This window comes from Lissotriton helveticus, chromosome 1_1, assembly GCF_964261635.1.
Source record: "Lissotriton helveticus chromosome 1_1, aLisHel1.1, whole genome shotgun sequence".
NCBI classification, from domain to species: Eukaryota; Metazoa; Chordata; class Amphibia; order Caudata; family Salamandridae; genus Lissotriton; species Lissotriton helveticus.
The window spans coordinates 1,006,611,893-1,006,634,618 of NC_136057.1; the positions used below are offsets into that span (position 1 = coordinate 1,006,611,893).

The 22,726-nt window shown below is 44.3% G+C and overlaps 1 protein-coding gene across 1 annotated transcript in view; it reads right to left on the bottom strand.

Moving 5' to 3' along the window:
* TSPAN33 (tetraspanin 33) overlaps nucleotides 1-22,726 on the bottom strand; it is a 156,798-nt gene that overhangs the window by 61,997 nt on the left and 72,075 nt on the right. The window contains exons 2-4 of the mRNA XM_078677670.1: nucleotides 16,557-16,614; nucleotides 4,062-4,189; nucleotides 2,199-2,273 (exon numbers count right to left, since the gene is read on the bottom strand). Coding sequence (XP_078533796.1) covers nucleotides 2,199-2,273; nucleotides 4,062-4,189; nucleotides 16,557-16,614 — 261 coding nt within the window. The remainder of the gene's footprint in view (nucleotides 1-2,198; nucleotides 2,274-4,061; nucleotides 4,190-16,556; nucleotides 16,615-22,726) is intronic.

Genomic DNA, 22,726 nt, shown 5'->3' on the forward strand with positions numbered 1-22,726 from the left:
TCTGGATGCACTTCTGTAGCTGGCTGGACAACTCTTAGTCCAGAAAATGATTAGTGTGCCGTTCAACAGCTCCAGTTTTATCCATAAAGATGGCCAGTTGGCAGACTCCCTGCTGCCTGTTAATGTGCAGAGCATCTCAATTCCAAAGGTTCAGACAAGTCCCTCTTCAGAGGGGAGTCTAGGATAGAAAGAACCTCTTTGCAGGGGGCACGTGTGAACCCCCTATAGGCTTGTCTTGTGGGGAAATATTTGCATTCCACCCAGACTGCCTGACAAAAAGGACATGCAGGAAGATGTGGAAGGTGTTCTCTGTGGGCAGCACACGTCTTTCGTTTTATGTTGATAAATGGCTGGAAACATTTATGGGTAAACCTAACTTAGGTATACCGGTCATGTTCATGAACCCCTACTCCGGACACACTAATGTTTGTGAAGGGCGATCCCATCAATATCTGTGATATTTATGCAATGTTTGCGAATATATATATATATATATATATATATATATATATATATATATATATATACACACATATACACACGTGATGAAGGAGTGATTGCAACTCCGAAACGCATAGGACATCGTGCCTGAATAAACTTGCACTAGAATACTTGTGGCCGCTGCTCCTTTGTTTTTGACTCGTCGTGGAAGTGAGGAGTTCTAACATTGGTAACAGTGTGTGGAGTATACAGGGGGTGGCTACCCCAGCCGTGAGCCCGCCGGATTTGTGGCTTGGGATCAGCTAAACTTTGGTGGTGATATATACACACATATACACACGCAATAATTCCAGATTTGTAAACTGCAACATTTCACCCCTAAGGGTTTCCAGGCCACTGGGGGCCGTCGGGGCAAATTATGTGAGCTATTGCCCAGAGTTACATGATGCTGCGCTGTGCCGGTGATCAAACTGTGAGCCACCCGCTCCGGAGTCAGCCGCTCTGACAGCATCGCCACACCTCTCCCACCTAGTTTGGCCCTGTGAGCACTTTGGGCAGTTAATTTGGATCAGAAGCCACTGAAAGTGTTACCCAAAATCAGATATCACAGAGGCAAGTTTGGCCACTTCATCAGGGTCCTGTAGAGTTAGGTCCAAAAGGTATCTCAGTTTGGGGGACCGGTGGTCTTGGGTCCTGCACGCAGTTTGGAGGTGGACAGGTGGTAGGCATGTAACTCACTTCAGAGTTTCTAGTTCTGATTGGCTTATGGCTGGTAGTACTCTTTTCCAATTGTCAGGATTAACTGTCCAGAATGGATAGATTTATTTATTGGGAGGATGGTCGTGGAAGGGCTGTGAAAACCTATTTGAGGCCTCTGTGGCTTCTTCTGTTTGTCTGCAACAAAACCCTACAGATCTGCCTAAGAAGCAAACCAAAATGGATGGCCACTTCAAAACCAACGTTGAATGACTTATAAAAGAGCTGAAGAGCAGAAAGTGGGGATAGAGATGTTTCGGGCTCAGACTCTGCAACGAACAGCTTAATTCAGCTTTGGCGAACTAACACTAACAAAAAACCTCTACACGCTGATTATCAATAGCATAAGCCAAGCCAAGGCAGGAGGAACACCTCAGGTTTGTGGTCATAAAGAAGAACAGTGTGCTCTGAAGAGTTGTCCGATCAACTGAAGTAGTAGAAAAGTAATGAGATTTATGATCGAGGAGGCATGGGGAATTGTGATCACGCATACACCCAGTATTCCATGCTTTAAAAAGGTCAATTCTTTGGTATGGGTGAGATATTCTAGAGCATTCTATCACTGTGAAGGTAGGCGGTCTGAATGTACTAATAAAACAAATATAACAAAGATAAACAAGCAGAAAGGAGAGGAACAAAGAATATATATGTGCAAGTGAAAGAATAGCTGTAGAACAAAAAGCTAAGATGTTGAAAGGGAAGTAGATAGATGAGGAAAGGGAGATTAGAAAAGTGAAGAAGACTACAAGTGGAACAAAGAAAAAACAAGAGACGAAGAAGAAGAGAGACCAGATATGTGATGACGATGATGCAGCCAAGGAAAGAGAAGGAGACAGACAAGCACAAATGGACACATTCTTAGAATAATAATTGTGAAGATGCACAGGAGCGAACGGGAACACTCGTGAGGATACAGACTGATGCCTCTAATTATTCAGTTCTTTCCTTAGAATACATTCTTTTGTTTAATATAATAATAATATCAGTTCTGCAGGTGTTACCTTATCGGAGAAGACGAAGCCCAGGACTCCCGCCGTCAGCTGCAGCAGGAAGACAATGGTCAGGCAGATGGAGAACTGCGGGGATGACAAAGACACATGAAAACCTGGTTTGTGTAAGCTTGTGGACAACAGGGCGACCACAGCCTATAGCCAGCAAACACACACTCAAACATACACTCGAGCGGGTCCTGCCTCTTACCCAACAGATCTGGGCTGGATTACATAGATTGTGTCCGATGGCTCAAAGGCTTGGTGTCAGTGTGCATGGATGACAAACACATAAAAAAAAACCTTACTTCTAAGGACGTGTGGCCACTACAACCACCCCAACACACTGATTGCGCGGAGTGTCTCAAAGTTTTTGTTTCCGTGTATATTCAATTTGTTTTGCCTTGTTCTTTGTACTATACTGCGACAAGAGGGTACACTTTTTTTTCTCCAAATGAATTGTATTATTTTTGATCACATAAAAGCAAGCATTCGCAAATATGTCTTTTTCAAACATGAGAGCTCAACAATCTGTGCTGCCATTGCCGGGGCGTAACTCAAAATGAAGGGCCCTCCCTGCAGAATGCCACACTATTTAGTGCTGACCATATTTTGTGCCCTTTAGTGCTCTTTATTGAATCTCAATCTATCTGTGCCCACATCTTCCTCCGGAGGGAGGGAGGGGCACTGGGACAGTTCGGGGCCTCGCCCGCCGCATCAGGCAGCTCAGGTAGAGAGCTGGTCACACATCTAGGCCTGGATCAGCAACAAAACTCAGATTTTGAGTGGACAGATATCACATACCAAGAACATGAAAGGTTTAACACAGTCCAACCACTAGTGGGTATGCACCTCCTAACTGGAAATCACCTTTGGTGTCAAGAGACAGAGGCTCAGGGTGGAAGCGGCTTTGCAAAGCCGAGCGGCCCTTCCAACCAGGAGTGTGCCCGGGCCTTCTACATTAAATTCAAGTGACAGTATATTTAGTTCAAACTTGCTAGGCCTCTCACAAAAGATGTGTAATAGAAGGTAAACTGCAGGTATAGAATATTGGAGACCTGGGCTCAAACCCCATCTTTAGCAATGAGTTGAATCCTGCGATCCTGTGTAAACTGCTGCCTCCCTGTTCATCAAGCTGTACACATCTCTCATGTACATACGTAAAAGTGGTACAGTGTGCCATCTAGGGCTGTCCAAATAACATACGACCAATCTCCCCTCTTCGTTCTGGCTTCTACTGTAGATTCTCACCAGGACACACATCTGACTGCTCTTGGTTTGAGTTGCTCCTGCCACAGGAGACAATCTTTTGTATTTCGATTGCAGGCACTGACGTGACCTAAATAACTGGCTCTAAAAAGCAGGTGATTGGCACAGTGATGAGCTTGGTTGGAGAATATGGTCCTTGCCACTGCCCATGCTGAACCACTTCAGATGCGAAGCAGTACATCGCTGCACCTTTCAAAACCAACACTTAATTCACTGGAAAGCAGTCATCACTCTGCATGCTACATTCACTGATCCCCAGAGCTCATGACCCCCATCCCATGTAATCCGCTCATTTGCCTGCCTGCTGTACCCCCCTCCCTATTGAAACTGCATCACTCTCTCTCTTACACCATGACAGCTCTCCTGCACACACTTTTCTGAATTCCCTCTCCACTACACCTGTTCCGTGAAGAAGACAACCCAAAAAATTGTGGTCTTCGGATTTTATAACGCATCAGACGAAGTGGAGTTCTCGGTTAGATCCACACCTGACCTATCAAAGCTTTGGTCATCCTGGTTCTCTCTTCAGCAACTACTTCCATTCAGTTGACTTTGCATTCCAGTCGTTTGCACCTTCCCACCCTCGTCTTAGTGCAAGAAACTTACTGTTTGCAGGAGGCAGATGTTTTCACGCAGAGATCCGATGCAGCCGCAGAAGGTGATGAGGAACATCAGAACCCCCACCACAATGAGCAGGAGGGCAGGGTCCACGGCTAGGCACGCAATGGCAGCTTCTGCAACAAACAAGATGCAAGTGTAGAGGGGAGAATTAAAAAAGAGAAATGACATCCTAGTGCCTACAGCCAATGGATGAAACCAGGCCAGAGAGGAGCCCTCATCATTACAGGCAAGGTTAACCTAGAGTGAACAGAAGTCCAGCAACGAATCCGCCCCGAGTGAAATCATCAAGCCCAGGGCAGACGCACACACCATGCTACACACCTTATGTACGCACTTCCCTAAGTGAGCCTCAACACAAAAGAATTGTTACATTATGAAATGTGGTGATTTAAAGCAGTTGCTGTCTGTGTAATGATTAAAAAAAGATCACACAGGGTGGTGTGTGGTGTAAGTCAGTTTTCTCACAGAACCTTGCAAATAAAGACAGTTTTATTCAAATGATGGCGCTTTGTCTTTACCTTGACGATTCACGCCCCAAGTCAAAGATTAATTATAGGTTTCCCAACTCAAAGTCTGTGTATTTAAATCAATCAATCAATCAATCATTTGTAAAGCGCACTACACACTACATACCCGTGAGGGTCTCAAGGCGCTGGGGGCGGGGGGGATGGGGGGGAGGCACTACTGATCGATTGAAATCGTTTACTACCTGCTTATTAACAACGTATCACCATGCTGCTCACACAATCAATTACTGAATCCAATATTCACATATTTAGTTATTTGCTAAAACATTACAAAATTAGCTCACACCATATTTGATTCAAATAATCAGTATTTGTTAAAAGATTGCATTTTACTAATTCACAAGCTGTCCTATATGACAGTAAGCATGCTTCTTTATATTATCTTTCATTATGAAAACTAGAACAGTCCAATTATACATGTACTATAGTTTCAATCTTGTTGTAAATGCAATATCTGCACAGTTTGGATTACAATGGGATGCTTCAACATTTACCAAATCACTCACATATTCAAACGTCTTCTACTGGAACACTATAAAATGCCCTCCTGCAGCACTTTTGTGACCATCTACAGATATGTTGGCCAGCAACCGCATCCTACTTATTGCTGTAAATAGAATGCATGCAATTTCTTATAAGTATTAGCTCCATGGTTTGCTTCCATAGGGACTAGATAGAGTTTACTTTCCATATGCCGAATGAGATGTCAAAAGATGGATTCCGGGTTAGGTTGAAACCCCCATATGTAGGAGAAAAGAACAACCATAGGGTTTGGAATACAAATCCACCCTCCAAGCTCCATGAACTAGGAAACATATGGTATGGGGCATCCCCTACACTCCACGTACCCTCAGTCAAGACTTCATTCCAAGCAGGCAGGACCTCTTATCAGTGCCCCTGAAATTACAGACTGGTCACATGAGAATCATAACCGAGGCAGCCATGAGCCAGAAAAGGGCATCTTGTATGAGAATTCGTAAATAGCACTCCTGTCCAAGGCACTCTAAAACATGTCAAATTTGTACAATGTCTCAGTTTGAGTAGGTGCTGGGAGTACTGAGAAGGGAATCAATCTTAACCTCAGACTATGTATTCATTCAATTAATAGCACAGTAAACATATTGTTTAAACTATGCCTGAATAAGCTAAAAAGAGATTTTCCTGCGGGAATTTGTCCTCCCTGTGACATTTAAATCAGTTTTCTTGGTCTACCTGGACCACATAATAATCTACTAGCCTTGGATTCCACAATTTATACTGACAAACCATGTATCTAACCTTCCTTTGAGCCACACTGAGATTTGGATAATTTATCCTCAACACTGCTAACCTGACAATATTCCTGTAGGGATACTGAGGGAAGGCATTGAAACATCAATAGACATTCTCTTTAGAAGGATCTGGGAAGAAGAAAAGGTGCCATCAGACTGGAAGGATGGATCTGTCATCAAGATTCCCAAGAAAGGTGACCTAAGTGACTCAAGTTACAGAGGTAGAACTCTTTTGTCAATCCCAGGCAAAGTGTTCAACAGAGTCATTCCGACCAGAAGGAGGGAAAAAGTAGCCACTCAGTTGAGACAAGAAGCAACCTGTCTTCAGCGAAGATAGATCCTGCGCAATTCAGATTGCAACACTGTGCATCATTATTGATTAATGATGGAATGGAACTCCCACCTCAAAGTCCACTATATCGACTATGAGAAGGCATTTAACAGCATGGACCCTTTGGAAACTCCTTCGCCACTATGGTGTGCCAAATAAACTCAGAGGAATCATCAAGAACTCTCACAAGGGAATGACTAGGGGAAGGCGGAACTCGCAGAGTTTCATTCAGCAGAATTCTACAGAGATACATTAAAGCTCTGAGATTCCACAGGGTTATCTGCCAATAGACAGAAAGTCTACAGCTCATGCTGCAATTTAGTGCCGGTAGTGTGAGCAATGCTTAAAAATCAGCTTGAACCGTACTATGCGTTGTGCAAGAGCACACAGAAATTCTAGTTCATTTTGCTGCCGCTCAAGTAGAAAATCTACTCAAGCAGGAGAAAATCTACTTGAGCGGCACACCTCTGATTGCAACCGCCGTGATCACCCACGTTAAAAAAAAATCACGCTAAGGGATGCCAAATCTTGCTCTCCAGCTCATATTTTCTGGAGCCTTGCAGGAGAAAAAATTTAATCACACAGCAACTGGCAGAATTTGGCTGGAACTCCACGTTCAAGAGTAACGGGGAGTGACCAAACTTCTGCCAATTCTACAGGCGGAATGAAACATTCTGCCCACCAGTAGGAATGACCTGCAGTATAATCCATGTATAGTCCATGGAAGAGAGCTCACGGAAGCCTTCCAAGTGAGGATCAAAATCTGTCAGGGATGATTGTTTTCGCCTTTTCATTCCCTGCCAGCCATAGACTGGATCATGAAGACATCCACTTCAAGAAGAAGAAATGGAATCCAGTGGACATCTTAGATGCAGCTCGACCACCTGGACTTTGCAAAGACTAATAGCAGGGTGGGACATTCAATGTCGCACTAGTGTAATGTTTCTCTATTCGATTTATAAATTCTGCTCAACTTTTCACGACCCCACTGATTAGGAGCCACAGTTAATCCTTCAACAAATCACATAAATCACGTATCACCACGTTGTGTATGGTGATGTTCCATGCCAAATGTCCTCCTAGAGTCAGAGCAAATATGTTGGGTGGTATAGTACCACCTTTTTCATATTCTTCGTCTGTGTCAAAGCCCCCAATCCATAGGCAATAGTGATTCTTTTGATTATTCAACTCTAATGAAGTCTTGAGAGACGAAACGAGTTGGCTGGGCTGATTCCAATTTGTTTTAATGCAAAAAATTCAATAAAAAGTTGGATAAACAAGACCCCAGAGGCATCAAATTTATTTGAACCATCTTTTTGGATATACATGGACATTGCAAGTTAAGGACATTTTTCCCAAAGCTCTAACTGAGTAATATCAGTGATATATTGCACGCTCCTTTTCAAATGTTTTGTAACCTGGACTGTGCGGACGCCCAGGCCCTACTCTCTCAAACTCATCTGCAGATAAAAGAGAAGACAGACAATGTGGCAGGCACATCAGCACAACGTATCCTCCACAGCCACAAGGAAAAAACAGATCCTGAAGGCTAACAAGGTCAGCACAACAGCAGTCACTCTTGCAGGAGATGCACTGGAAGGAATTTAGGCCTTCACCTACCTGGGCTGTGTCATGGACAAGCAGTGTGGCACCCCCACCCACTACGCCGGCCACACGCTTGATCCCGTCTTCTCTTCCAGCAAGCACATCACCTTCAGCCACGCCACCGGACTCCACTGGACCGACCACAGCTGCGTCCACTTCAGCTCCAAAAGAACCCCGACCCACCACCACCCGCAACAGGTACCTCACAGGAGCGGAGCAAGATCACCGCCGACCAGCTCACCACCTCCCACAGCCAGAGCCCACCCGCCAGCACAACGGACCCCAACGAAGCAGCCCGCAACTTCACACAGTGGCTGACCGCCTGCGCCGACGACCTCGCACCACTGAAGAACCCTCCCAGCAGACCGAGAAGCAAGAAGGCCTCCTGGTTCACCGACGAACTCAAGGACTCCAAGAAGAACTGCCGCACCCTCGAGAAAGCCTGGCTCCTTGACCAGACCACAGACAACATGACCGCCCTCAAACAAGCCACCTGCAAACACCACCAGCTCATCCGCACCACCAAGAGGAAATCACTAAAGGATCGACTGGACAACAACGCCCACGACAGCAAGGAACTCTTCAGCATCGTCAAGGAGTTCTCCAACCCCAGCACCGGCAACAACGACATCACTCCCTCACAAGATCTCTGCGACGCTCTCACCTCGTTCTTCCACCGCAAGATCGCCGACATCCACAACAGTTTCGGCGCACCACCCACGCACCCAACCGTCAAACCAACGCCCCCCACCACCACCCTCCGCACCTGGACCACAGTGACCACCGAAGACACAGCCCGCACGATGAACACCATCCACTCCGGATCACGCACCGACCCGTGCCCCCACCACGTCTTCAACAAGGCCGACTCCACCATCGCACCCCAACTCCGGAACATCATCAACTCCTCCTTCAACAACGCCACCTTCCCGGAGTGCTGGAAGCATGCCGAGCTCACCGCCCTACTGAAGAAACCAACAGCAGACCCCACCGACCTCAAGAACTTCCGCCCCATCTCGCTCCTCCCTTTTCCTGCTAAAGTCATCGAGAAGATCGTCAACAGACAGCTGGCCTCCTTCCTCGAGACGAACGGATCCCTCGACTCCTCGCAGTCCGGTTTCAGAGCCAACCACAGCACCGAAACCGCCCTCATCGCAGCCACTGACGACATCCGAGCCCTGCTCGACAACGAGGAAACAGCGGCACTCATCCTCCTGGACCTCTCTGCAGCGTTCGACACTGTCTGTCACCGCACCCTAGTTCAACGCCTCAGCAACATCGGCATCCAGGAGAAGGCACTGGAATGGATCGCCTCGTTCCTCGCCGGAAGAACACAGAGAGTTCGCCTCCCCCCGTTTCGATCCGAGGCCACTGAAGTCATCTGCGGCGTACCACAAGGATCATCACTCAGCCCCACCCTCTTCAACGTCTACATGAGACCTCTTGCAGCCATCGCACGCCAACACAACCTCAACATCATCTCCTACGCCGACGACACCCAGCTGATCCTCTCCCTCACCAGGGACCCCGACACCGCCAGAACCAGCCTACATGAAGGGATGAAAGACGTCCCCTAATGGATGAAGACCAGCCGCCTGAAACTGAACTCAGACAAGACGGAAGTCCTCATCCTGGGACCATCACCCTCCGCCTGGGACGACTCCTGGTGGCCCCCCACCCTGGGCACCGCTCCCAAACCAACAGACCACGCACGCAACCTGGGCTTCATCCTGGACTCCTCCCTCTCGATGACCAGACAAGTCAACGCCGTCTCATCATCTTGCTTCCACACCCTACGCATGCTCCGCAAGATCTTCCGATGGATCCCGACCGAAACCAGGAAGACGGTCACCCAGGCACTCGTCACCAGCCGACTGGACTACGGAAACTCCCTCTACGCCGGAACCACAGCCAAGCTACAGAGAAGACTCCAACGCATTCAGAACGCATCCGCCCGACTCATCCTGGACATCCCCCGACGCTGCCACATCTCCAGCCAACTGAGGGACCTGCACTGGCTCCCCGTCAACAAGAGGATCACGTTCAGGCTCCTCACCCACGCACACAAGTCTCTCCACGACCTGGGCCCCAAGTACCTCAACGACCGCCTGACCTTCTACACACCCACCCGCCAGCTACGATCGACCAGCCACGCCCTCGCCGTCGTTCCACGCATCCGAAGAACCACCGCCGGAGGAAGATCCTTCTCCTACCTGGCGGCCAAAACATGGAACTCCCTCCCCATCCACCTTCGACTGACCCAGGACCATCTCGCCTTCAGAAGACAACTCAAGACCTGGCTGTTCGAACAGTAGCGGACCCCTGCCCCCAAGCGCCTTGAGACCCTCCCGGGTGAGTAGCGCGCTATACAAGTGTTATGATTGATTGATTTTTGAGGGGTTCAGCATCAAAATATTTCTATTCTTCCAGTTTTGATTAGAATTTTTTTCCCAATTCAGAGTAATCTCAGCGTTTTTAAGATTGTCAGACAACTTAATTATAATTTTCACAGCGGTTTGATGTAATTTCTATTATCTACAGAATTATGGTTGTTACACCATCAGTTTTCAAGCTTGTTAAGTGTTGCTTTTTTCTGATTCAATCCTGGGTGGTACCATTTGCATCCTGAGTACTTGTGGATTAATGAGCTTCCATTCCCGAAACGATCATTGTAATAATTGAGCTAGACTTTCTGAAAGGAATGGAAGCACTATGAAGTGCAACATTTCCATAATTTCTAAGGCTGTCGGCACCATTACAGAAGCGCACAAGCCCTATGCAAGCTACTGGAATGCTGCCCTCAAACAAAACACCTGGCTAGGGCTTGTCCCTCTTCATGGGAAACAAACAGCTCCAAATAGGTTTAGCTCCGTTGCTGAGGAGCATTTTGATGATCTACCAATAGCACACAAGGGGGCACATCTGGATATATCCACCCATTGAAGCAGGCAGAACACAGAACAATAAACACAATGGATATTCTTTGAGATACTGCTCCTAAACCACTTAGATTTATGTTCACCATTGTGTCATTAAAAATTATTTAGAAACGTTTTTATCAAATAATTTACAAGAGTTAACTCAAGCATTATTTTACATCTGCTGCCCTGTAACTCTTGCAACGTATTTGAAATACCTCGGGTGACATTTCCGTAATTTCCTAACTTTTCTGTGTCATTTACAATGAACACCTGACTGCCACCTGGACTTGTAAAAAGACAACTGTTGCCACATCTCAGTGCACACATTGTAAACCAACATAAATCTAGGATGAACTCAGCATGAAAGAATAACTTTACGTGGTTTCTGTGGATATGGTGCAGACGATCGAAAGATAACGCCCAGGAAGAAGGTATTCACATGGGACACTTTCATGAAAGCGCTAGTAAATGATTTATTGTCACCATATTCAAAGGTGCTTTCTATGGACCTGCTACATTACAAAGCCATCCAATAATAAAGCATAGTATATCTGGAGAAGAAAGAACTGCTGGTGGCTTCAAAATGGAGTGGCAGATCTATTTCTTGTACAAAACATAAAAAAAAAAAAAAAGAAACATTTATAAACAATATTGGTGGTATGTTCAGATAGACCCAAACTCATAAAATTTCTCTTTATAAATTAATTATTGTTCATTTAAGAAGAATTTGCTAAAGAGAGCTTGGCCAAGAATGGTGATAAAAGTTACACTGAGTTTAATACTGATAATATATCAATACACCAATACATCAGTCATCTAAAAGGGAAAGTGGGTTGAAAAGAAATGGAGAATTCAAAAGGAATCTGGAATGTACTGCGTGGATCACAATGTGGTAATCAGGGCAGAGATCTTCTCGGTCTGACTGAAGGATACAGGGACAGAATCGTGAAGCAGGTATAAGCATGGGCATGGTGGAATTAGGCCGACTTTCAGACATGCCACTTTGAAAACAGGGGCAATTGCCAATGATAACATAGCTCATAATGGATGGCAAAGACCACCGGGTTCGACTCCCTGGCTAAATAACTGGGACCAGCCTGGACAACAAGGTCAAGGGAGCAACAAAGAAATGGACAAAATAAAAACACATTCATTACAAGGACATCAGCAGCAGCAGGGTCAACGCACAAAACTTCAGCAGGGCCTTGGACAGTGGGCAGCACTCGGGTGCCACACTCCGGATACAGTTCTGCAACAAGAGGTCTTTGAAGATCCATCCCAAGAAAAAAGTCAAATGAGCTGCTTAAAAGGGCTGCCAGTCGGCTTGGGTCGTGTTTTCCTCCTCAGAGATGAGCCTGGAATAGCAGGAGCCACTGCCTGTGTGGGACCAATGGTTGGACCTTCCAAGGCACATCTGATGGAAAGCTACATGAATTCCCTCTAAAGTACCTAAACACAGATGTCAGCAAAAGGAAGTGGGGAATGGGGTTTTCCATTGTGGGCAGCACTGATTTGTCCATCTTGTGTACTTCAACCCTACAGTATATAAAATGTCTGCAAACACTTACAGGCAAACCTCACAAAACCCCTCTGGTAATGTTTGCAATCCCTTCTAATAATTTAAACACACTAACGCTCACATCAGTTAATAGATATGCGATAATGTTCCCCATGTTAATATCATCAGTGAACATTAATTTTAATGGCCAAAAATGAGCCCCATCTACACCAAGCCACTGGCCTTAATTTAACAAAGATGTTGGTAAGCAACTCCCACGGATGTATATACGCACTCCAAAGATGATAATCATCTGCCACCAATGAGGGCTTAGCTGAAGACTACCAGGTCTGTGTTTGACTAGGGGGCTTCGTAAACTGCCAAAACAAAAAATAATAGAGAAACCTCAAAGAACCAAGGAAAAATGGTGGTAATGGCGCTCACATGCTAGTATTGGACTTTCCTCGCTATGGAAAAAAATTAATATTCCTCAAAATGTGTTGATATGCTTGAAGCAGTGAAAGAAGAGGAAAACCCGCACCACTAGGTAAAATGTAATTGAGATATGAAAACTGACATTTTGTTATAAATCTACCAACCACGATAAAGGCATTGTAGGAGTAGGGTTCAAAGTAGTATCCGGTGGAATAGAAATTCGAGAGTATTGCAAGTGTCGCAAGGGTTGTAAACATCATATAAAGGCTAGATACAGGTAATAAAGATATCTGATGCTGGTGTGTGCATCACATTTCCAGCACTATGCAGCATGGTGCAAGCCTATCCGATTCAAGGAAGACCGATTCAGCCTCGGTTGAGCTGCATCCTCTTCTGAGCTCCTCTTTGTGATATACACTGGCTTTCCTGTCAACAAATGTTCTAAGTGACTGTAATTACGCAATGTTCAACTTGTGCAGAGGGCTCAAAGGTTCCTGGATGCAACCTGTGTGGGCTAACTGTTCCCGACCATGGCTGCTCGCTAAACACTAATGGCCTGGAGACCCTCTGCATTGATTTAAACAATATTTTATGCCACCTATAATGTGTATAAAATGTGTACGAGAGGATGCTTCTGCCATTTCCAAAATTGCGGTAAAAATGTTTGAAGTGCAGAAGATTTGCTCATGCATCTGGAGGTGTTGGTACCAATTAGTGCTTAGCTTTAAGATGTCCACAGAGATCATCGAAGTAGTAATTTGATTCGTTGGGCAGCCATTACTAAAAGACTGCCTTTACCCAATCACATGCTCACAAAATATTTTATAGTGACAGGGAACCCCTGCATTTTAACAGTATGCTGATCCCGCCCCTACCTCTCCCATATCTGTGCCACTCTTTTTGGGTTCCCGTCCCAATCAATATCATTTATAGAGAAAGAAAGAGGGAAGGAGGAAAAATAGATCATTGCTATAAACAAAGACAAGCCTTCAGCTGTGATCCTCCTTGTTATGTCGGGACTTCAACAAGGTGGAATGCCCGATTGTGCTTAAAGACCAACTAGAATGGCAGGAGTGATGACAAAGGCACTCAACAAGTCTGCATATGAAACTATGGGACTACAGGAGATGTACCAAAAGCTGTTAGGGCAAGGTGTGTTTGGAAATCATAGAGGAAGAAACCTTGTGTCTCCTTTAGGATAGAAAGCTGAAGAGGTGGTGCTGAGGATGTGTGGAATTGTTTTAAATACTTAACTTGTCTCAGAACGAAATGCTTCAGAAATCTATATATTCTGCAAAGAAATGTCTCGGAAATCTATATTTTATGCAAAGAAAATCACTTGTCCCACGTGTGCCCTAAATTAATTATGTGTGCTGGCACAAAAACATCGTTTTTTTGGGTTTTGATTACATTGGCAAACACAATATGTGACTACTCACCCAGGACAGTCAAAACAGAATCAAAGGGCAGGAAGCACTATCGCTACGGGTGGGGTAACCACATAGGAAAAGCAAACTATTTCAATGAAGCAACATGGATTTTTCAGAAATGCTGGAGAGGGAAATTCTTCTCCCTTGCACGACACTCAGACACCACAAATTAGCCCTAAATGTCTTCTCTTCATTAAACATATCACAGACTATAACTTTCTAGCAATAGATTTGCACTAAAATAAAAACAATAACACTCAAATGTGACACACCCCATGCGTTTGTAATCAAAGTATTTTATCGAAGGGCTGACTTGCACTGGGACAGCATAACATGGATTGCCTGGCACATGGACATCGTGATCTAGATAGGATTACCTCACGGAGATTGTGAAACACGATTTAGCCGTGATCACCTGACACAATATATAATAAAAATAATTCCAGGCGAAAGGGAACTATGACACGCAAAATACCATCTACAGGACCACTGTGCTTCACACAACACATATGTTTGTTCTGTATAAACTGATGCAGGAGCAGTGTGCCCAAGCTACGACCCAGAAGTGCTGGAGTGGTGCTGAATCCCCCAGCACAGGCTGTGCAGAGTGACACACACACTCCCCTGCTCAAGACCTAAACACCTTCTGTGCAGTTGCACAATTCCACTGCACAGACACACTGTAGATATAAGTTCGCACACAAACTCCATGCAGACAGATTTTTTTGTTTTGTTAGCATAGCGCTTCATAAACCACTTCATGCCCTTTCAAGAACTATAAATAGCAGATGTCTCAAACCCAATCTTAATTAAAAGCTATATGTCCGTTTCATGGTGGTTTTAAGGCTGCTTCTGTTGTTACAACTTGGATCGACTTTCTTAGCTAATTTAAGGGAAAGCATTATGTTTGAATGATTGAAATAGGTTTTTGCTAAACACCTGTGCTGCTGTGATTCTCTCTCGATCTATTCCTAAGCAAATGCAGACCACTCTAACAGCGGTTTCTTTGCAGATCTGGTGCTTAAGGTACCACGCGCTTTCCGGTGGTAATGGGATGTCTTTCTACTTGTTTAATTGGCTGTGAGCACCGGAGTGCTTATCGTAATATATTGGTCACTTGTTCATCAGAGAAAAATAGACAATAAAATGTGTTGTTCCTGACAATATTCAACATTTTTAAGGCATATGAATTCTACAACCCTTATGGGATTAAGGAAGAAGTGGTGATCTATTGGGTCTCTAGATGTTTGTGAGATGAGGAAAGAAATGGTGATCTACTGGGTTTTTGCTTGTCTGGCAGACATGACTTCTGTCATCAGTCATGGGTGCATTGGTGTGTATGAGTGCATTTCTTGCATGAGGAATCAAGACAAGAGTTGGTCTCTGAAGATGGTAGCCCAGCGCCCACAGGGCTGTGCAGGCGGCAGCATTCTCACATGATCCCTAGAACTAGAATGATGTCAGGGATCCAGATCTGAGGTGACTCTTGGGGTAAACAGCAAACAAATAAGGCAAATTGAGCCATCGCTGGGTAGATTCATTAAGATCCGTGTCAAGTACCCAGTTTTCAGGAGACACAAGGGCCAGAAAGGAGTTGGTGGACCCAGACATGCCAATTCTTTGCATGGGCAATAAGTGGCAATACACAGCAAGTCACCAATTAACACCATCAACCCAATGGATGAGTTGCATGGTACCAGGGGAATACTTGGGAGTGGCATGAGGGAGCCCTGCCACAAGGATATTCAATTCATTGTGCATCTTCCAATGTGTCATTCAAAACAGGACTTTTGTGTGTTGGTGGGCAGCATGATAAATGATGTTCACAACCCACACCTAGAAGGGAGGCTCTTAAATAGATTGTTCAGTATAAATGCTGCCCCTGTATGGTACATCCAACATGTGAAATACACCCAGTACTGTACTAGTAAACAGCAACAAACCACTAATCACTGAACAGGCATGGAATAAGAAAAGAGATCAGCTGGACAACTCTTATTTAGTCCACCACTACAGATGGCTACAAACTACATATTATGACTGCTTTTATACATTTCAGAAAGACAATCATATAAGGGGTGGTTGCAATGTAGTTAGTCCCAGGAGAGCTCTTGACAAGGTCTCTCTCCGTCCTAAGCCTGCTTAGTACCATAAACAACAAATCTCAGAACTGACAACTCAGTGTGGTAACCAGCTTAGCAAACTGTGAACTTAAGAAATAGTTGTTCAAATCTACTGAAAGCCATAAACTGCACACCTTATGCTCACACTTCGTCTGCTGCTACACTGATAAACAATCAATCCCATAACACAATAACTGCACCTTGGTAGTCATTATACAACAATGGGTCAGAACAAACACAACTCCCTTCCAACCACACACCCTTCATTTGTACCATGTTACCCATGTACGAAATACATTGTCAGTATGCGCTACATAAAGGTTAGAACACAATACTTACCAGCATGCTTCATCAACTGCGCATAGACACCGATGGAGATCATCACCATGGCGATAACCTGTGTAGACACAAGTAACTGTTGTGACAAGTTGCCATATATGGAGACACTGTTCTCGTTCACCTGTGTTGGTGAATGCACATTACTTCTCTAGAAAAGGTATATTTTGACAATGACCGACCACTGAACATGCACTAAACAAGAACTGGTAAGAGTTACCCTTTTTAAAGTACAGTGAAATTGTCCCTCATGACAGTCGCCGACTTCCCTTGTAGTCAACAGGTGAAATATTTTTATTAATCAGGTTTATTGGAGTCCTAATGTTAGAAATGGGGGTCACTAGTTGCCAGAGGTAGGTACCTTTGTACAAATAGGGACTCTTGATTCTAGTGAGGGTAAGGGGGGATACACTTCTAAAATAACCCCTCCTCACCCCCTTGGTAGCTTGGCACGAGCAGACAGGCTTATCTCAGAGGCAGTGTGTAAAGCATTTGTGAATACATACAGTAATACAGTGAAAACACTACAAATGGACACCACACCAGTTTAGAAAAATACGTAATCTTTATCTAAACCAAAACAAAGCTAAACGACAAAAATCCACAATACAGTAATAAAATATGACTTTCAGATGGTAGAAATAGTTCAGTTCAAAGCAAATTGCAGATGCAACACTTTTCTCACAAAGTACCTGGGATGCGTCACGCAAACAAAAAAAATGGACCGCAGGGAAGGTGATGCGTTGGTTCCTTGCTTCAGGGGAGGTGATGCGCGAGTTCCTTACTGCAGCGCAGGGGATGCGATGCGTCGGTTCCTTACTGAAGAGGAGGTGATGCGTCGGTTTCTTACTGCGTGGGGAGGTGATGCGCCGGTTTCTTACTGTGTCCCCCCAACAATGTGTCAGTCTTGGCGCCTAGATGCGATGAGACGATCGCGGACGATGCGTGAACTCGTGCAGCCATACAGTAGGCCTTGCGTCGAACTCTGTGAGATTATCTCGGACTTCAGAGATTGGTGCACTCGACGCGGCATGCAGTGAATTCTCGAGCCGCGGCAGGTGCTGCAACGGTTTCTTTGGCGATGCGTCGAAACAGGTGCGGTTGCATCTAGATTCTTCTCAGTTGCATTGCTTTTCTAGCTCCCAGCGGAAAAGAGTCTCTAGAGGTGCACAACAGTAGCAGGCACCTCTTTGCAAAATGAACTGCGCCACACAACGGCACCCTACGGCAAGGTGTTTGGATTACCTGAATGGTGGGACACGAGAATTTCGGATAAGCACAGGCGTGCCCAGTAAAGGAAATTCTTCCTGCCTGTAGCTATTGATTTCCGTTATTACATCTGCAGCCCCTGACCACCCTAGCTGGAATCGGCTTCGTAATTTGTAATACTAATCTGTGGATTACTTGTATGATTTTTTTGTTGCCCTTTGTCCTGATGAGGCCTCAAACTGTTTGACAGGCCGAAACGCGTCGACAGTTATCACCAATTTCGACACCTCTTTTGATTTGGAAATTGCTTGGATATAATCCTTAGGAGCATTATTGTGATTAGAAGCCATAAAGACACTGTTTTTTGCTTCTTATGCTCCTTGTTACTTTGGTGTTCGAAAAGGAAATAAGGCCAAGAAAAGACATTGCCAGTATTTTCCTTGTATATAAACTATTGGGCTTCTTACATAACCCTTGGATTAAGGGTTCACAACAATAAGATATTTAACCTCTTGGATCTTGAATAAGATATTTCGCCTTTTTGGATCTTGAAAATTACTTTCACACAAGATTAAATATTGCGTGATTTGTTGATTTGTATTTATGATGTAAAAAATGAAAAAGGATTTCTAAAAGAAAATCACAAATCAGAATTTTTTTGTTGTGTGTTTCTTTCTTTTAAGTTGTTGTTAATAGCCATTAGATGAACGTTATATTTGATGATAGATAGATACTATACAATTTATGATGTGATGAGACAGATAATTAGTAGGATTTGTCTTGATAAATAACCTTCCTTAAGAAAATACCGTTGGCATCCTCTTTTCTTTAATTAGTAGAATTCCCAGCAAGGAAATTCAGGGCAGCTGGTGGTGAAGTCTTTTTGTCCCTGAGACTTCAGAACAGGAGGCACGCTCAGTTTCAAGCCCTTGGAGAACTTCTTTCAAGCAGGTGACAAAGCAAACAGCCTTTGCAGCAAGTACCCACTGCAGGCTAACCCCAGACAGCAAACAGCACAATGGCAGTATTTCTCCTCAGCTTCTCCGGCTCTTCTCCTTGGCAAAAGTTCCTCTTGATTCCCAGAAGTGATCTAAAATTCTGGGGTCTGGCTCCCTCTTTTTATACACAAAAATCCTTTGTTCTCTGAAGGCAGCGGGTGTCCTATACTAACCCTGGGCATAGTGGGGCTACGCGGAGCGCCACGGAGTTGAGAACAAACTCTGTAAAACTCTGCGTAGCTCTGCTACGCCACCCACCTCCCACTTGCCCCATTTACAATTGTTAAAACGAGTTTAAAGTAAATCAAAAGCACCTTACCTTGGCTGTGGCTACCCGGGCCTAGCTCCTCCTCTTCATCGCATTCTCTGTGAAAACTGCACATGCGCGGGCGCACTCGCATGCACAGTTTTCACAGAGGACACGATGAAGAGGAGGAGGGCTGCCCGGGGACGCCACAGCTAAGGTAAGGTGCTTTTTATTTACTTTAAACTCGTTTTTTAAAAGTTGTAACAATTGTTAATAGGGCGGGTGGGAGGCGGAGGCAAATATTCCATAGTGATGAAACACATGTGGGCTTGATTCGGGAATCATGAAGGAGCTGTATTTCTCCATCATGGAGCAGTGGTGCAGGAGGGCAGGCATACGAGGGGCCTACTGCAACTAAAATATTACTGCCTTTCATTACTCAACCAGGGGCAAAGGGCGTCAACTTTTTCTTTCTACCTCGAACACCTTTTGCATTCTAGATGCTCCTCGGAGTGTGGCAGCAAAGATGCGCAGGTGTCTAGTGTGAAATGGGCACGGGGAATTATGAGGTGGGGGGCTGGTGGGAGGGACAGAGATGTGGACAGTAAATTAGGTCAGGCCACTGAGGCTTTCCCTTTCGATGCTAGAAGGGCGTGCGGAGAGAGTGTGGCGTCTCATAGATTTATGAATAAATTAAAGGAAAATGAAGATTATGGATGCGGGGGTGGGGAAATCTATACTAGAGACAGAGGTATGGCAGGGTGAGTGTTCCTGGCAGACTAAGGAATACACCTGCAACGAGGCCAGACTAAAGACGCACAGCACGCACAGCGCACAAGGGCCAGCCTAGGAAAAACATCAGAATGGAGCATTGTTTCATTAGAGGAACCTTTCTATTAAACATTGTGATGGTGTTGAAGGGTGCTACTTATTAAGAAAGGAACTGCATATGTCAGAAGCACTTCTGTTTTGAAAAGGAGGTGCTGCCTGATATCCTTCGGGATCTTGTTCGCGCTATATAAAACTTTATAAATAAATTAGAGGGCTCTGTGTTGCAACGAGGGGTGACGAACGAGAGGATGAACCACTTTTCCACCTATTGTAATTTCGGTAGAAGTAACAGGCTGTAACTAAGTCAGGATTCCTCGTGTAGTTTACAAAACATATCTTTGGGCACTGAAAGTAAATATTGAGCACTTTGTCTTAATTTACATACAGAACACTTCTCATTTGAAAAGTTCTCTCCACAGCGACCTAAATTTACACACCTAGAAAAAGTTACCACAATACAGAGATGCTGGAAAAAACCTACCCCACCATGAATGAATGCAGATTTGTTTTATGCAAGATATTTCCTTTCGTGTTAGAAGGACTATTGAACACGCCTTGCTCAACAGGCGAAGCAATCTAAAATATAGAAAAACGGATTTGTCTTTCCAGTATTATAATTCACAATCCAACATTTGAATATTTTAAGTTATCAATAGTCAATCGTTCTAATCCAGTACACCCTAACAATGCTGTGCCATTTCAAAACATGAGGTGCACACAAATGATGCGTAAGTGAGAACCTGGACTGAAAGGGGTGAATAGTTTATTTCAAAACAATATGCAAATGCAGGAAACAGAACACAGTACCAAACTTTCACAAGATGACACAGTCCAGGCCTTACCAAGGGGATTAGCAAGGGTAAAAATAGATTGAGGTTTAAAAAAAAAAAAAAGAAAACAAATTATGCAAGCAGCCCTACTTTCCGACAAAACCTCACTACCTATTATTTTCAGCTAAAGCCTTTAGAAGTCTTTATTCTACAGAAATCCCATCTTTTGTGGTAAGCAACCCAATTCCTCTGCCGCAGATACAAAAGAAGGCCTTTGAAACAGCTTCGCCTGTGCAACCTTTGTGCACTTACACAAAAAGAAGCTGTTCACAACGTGTGCTTTATGTCACACGGAAATGGTTCTCAGCTTCACAAAACCAGGACCAACCCCCCAGCCTCCCATATAATCACACACAAGAACAGGATACCTACATCCACATCACAGTAGCTAATGCACTGAAATATCACTCCTCACCATGCATGCTCCTTCCCTCACCATCCCCCCCATATACATTTATTATCTCCCTCCCCAATGGGAGAAAGAATGGCCTGGTTCACATAACACTAGGTCTGATACTAGCCAAGACCTTTAGATTAAACTAAAACGATTATATATATCTTTTTACTTGGTGAGGCTTTTAATCAGCTCTATTCGTCCACTAGTCTGCTGTAGTGTCATTCACATGTGTCCTCTGCCCACTACAGCATGGGGCACCTCAGCCAAAGACGGACTTTACTGTGAGTGAAGGCCCTTTGCTCTTTCACAAGGAGCACATCTGCACACAAAGCACTTTCTTTCAGTGCCAATCACTACTATGGCAAGGTGCGCTCTTTTTGCTTTCTGGCATTTAAAAAAAATATATTGATGAGGGTCCAGCAGCTTGCTCAGCAATAAACTGTTACAAAAATGAAAACAAACATTGGCAATAGTAAAAGGCTATTAGCCAGCGACTGAACCTATTGGCTTTGCCAAATCTTGTGTTTTTTATTTGTTGAATGAGGTAAGACGGCAGTAAGGGAAGTGTACAGGCCATTCTTTCCCTCAGCCTATAGTTAATGTGTATTCCAAGCTACACCCTGCAATGTGTTTGCAGCAGTCTAGATCAGTAGTGGAAAAGTACCCTTCTTAGCCAAGACACCACAATTAGCCCAAATTAGCAAGGTTCTGGCTCTACCAGAAGTCTTGTTCATGGACACTTTCAGGTGATCCCTTCCGTTTTTATGTTTGCTGCAAATGGCACTTTTTAAGCTATGGGCGCCTTCCGTTAGTGCTTGGACATCTCCAGGTATGGTGGGCTTTATACATTCTTTTCATTCAATTTCATTCACGTCAAATCATTTGGAGATCTGGAAAAGAGGGCTTTGCGTTCTGTGCTGCTGTGTGGAGTTGCAGCTTTTGTGATTGGAGCTGCAATTGATGTACATACAAATGTTAATCAGATGCGTAGGGTAACTTTTCCAAAATTATAATGTACTATCTTTTGCAGGGTCTCCTCCTGTTATTGGTGGCACAGGTAAAAAAAACAAAAAACATCTTCACGTAAACCAGTCCGGCGCTAGGCAATTTCAATTTCATAAAGCTTTATTCGGAGCATAAAAAACATGTCCATAAAAGCACATACAATTACAGATACAAACATTTCATTAATTAAAAAAGAAACACATAATACATTTGTTATCCAGAGGGGGATGGAATAAATAGTTAAAAAACATTAAAAGCACATACTTTTCCTAGCACCAATTGCCTTAAGCAGGAAAGTAGGAGTAAAAAAGCAAATGTCCGGATGATACAAATTAAAAAGCAGTTTCATAGAGTCGGTAATGGTTCTTACTCCAAATCTTTTCAACATGGGCTTTAAGAAGATTTTCCGTAGTTCGCTATACAATTGGCATGAAAAAAGAAAGTGCGTAGTGCTCTGTTCCGCATTATTATCACAAGCACAGGGTCCAGTAGGGCGCATTTTTACATTGGGGCACGCAACCAGATAATGTACTGTTCCCATCCTCATTCTGGTTAGTACAAACTGGTGCGAAACTCTGGTCACCTGTGTCAAGTAAGGATGAAATCCAGTAAAATCATTCAAACTATTGTACAGCTTACATGTAGATAGTTTAGAT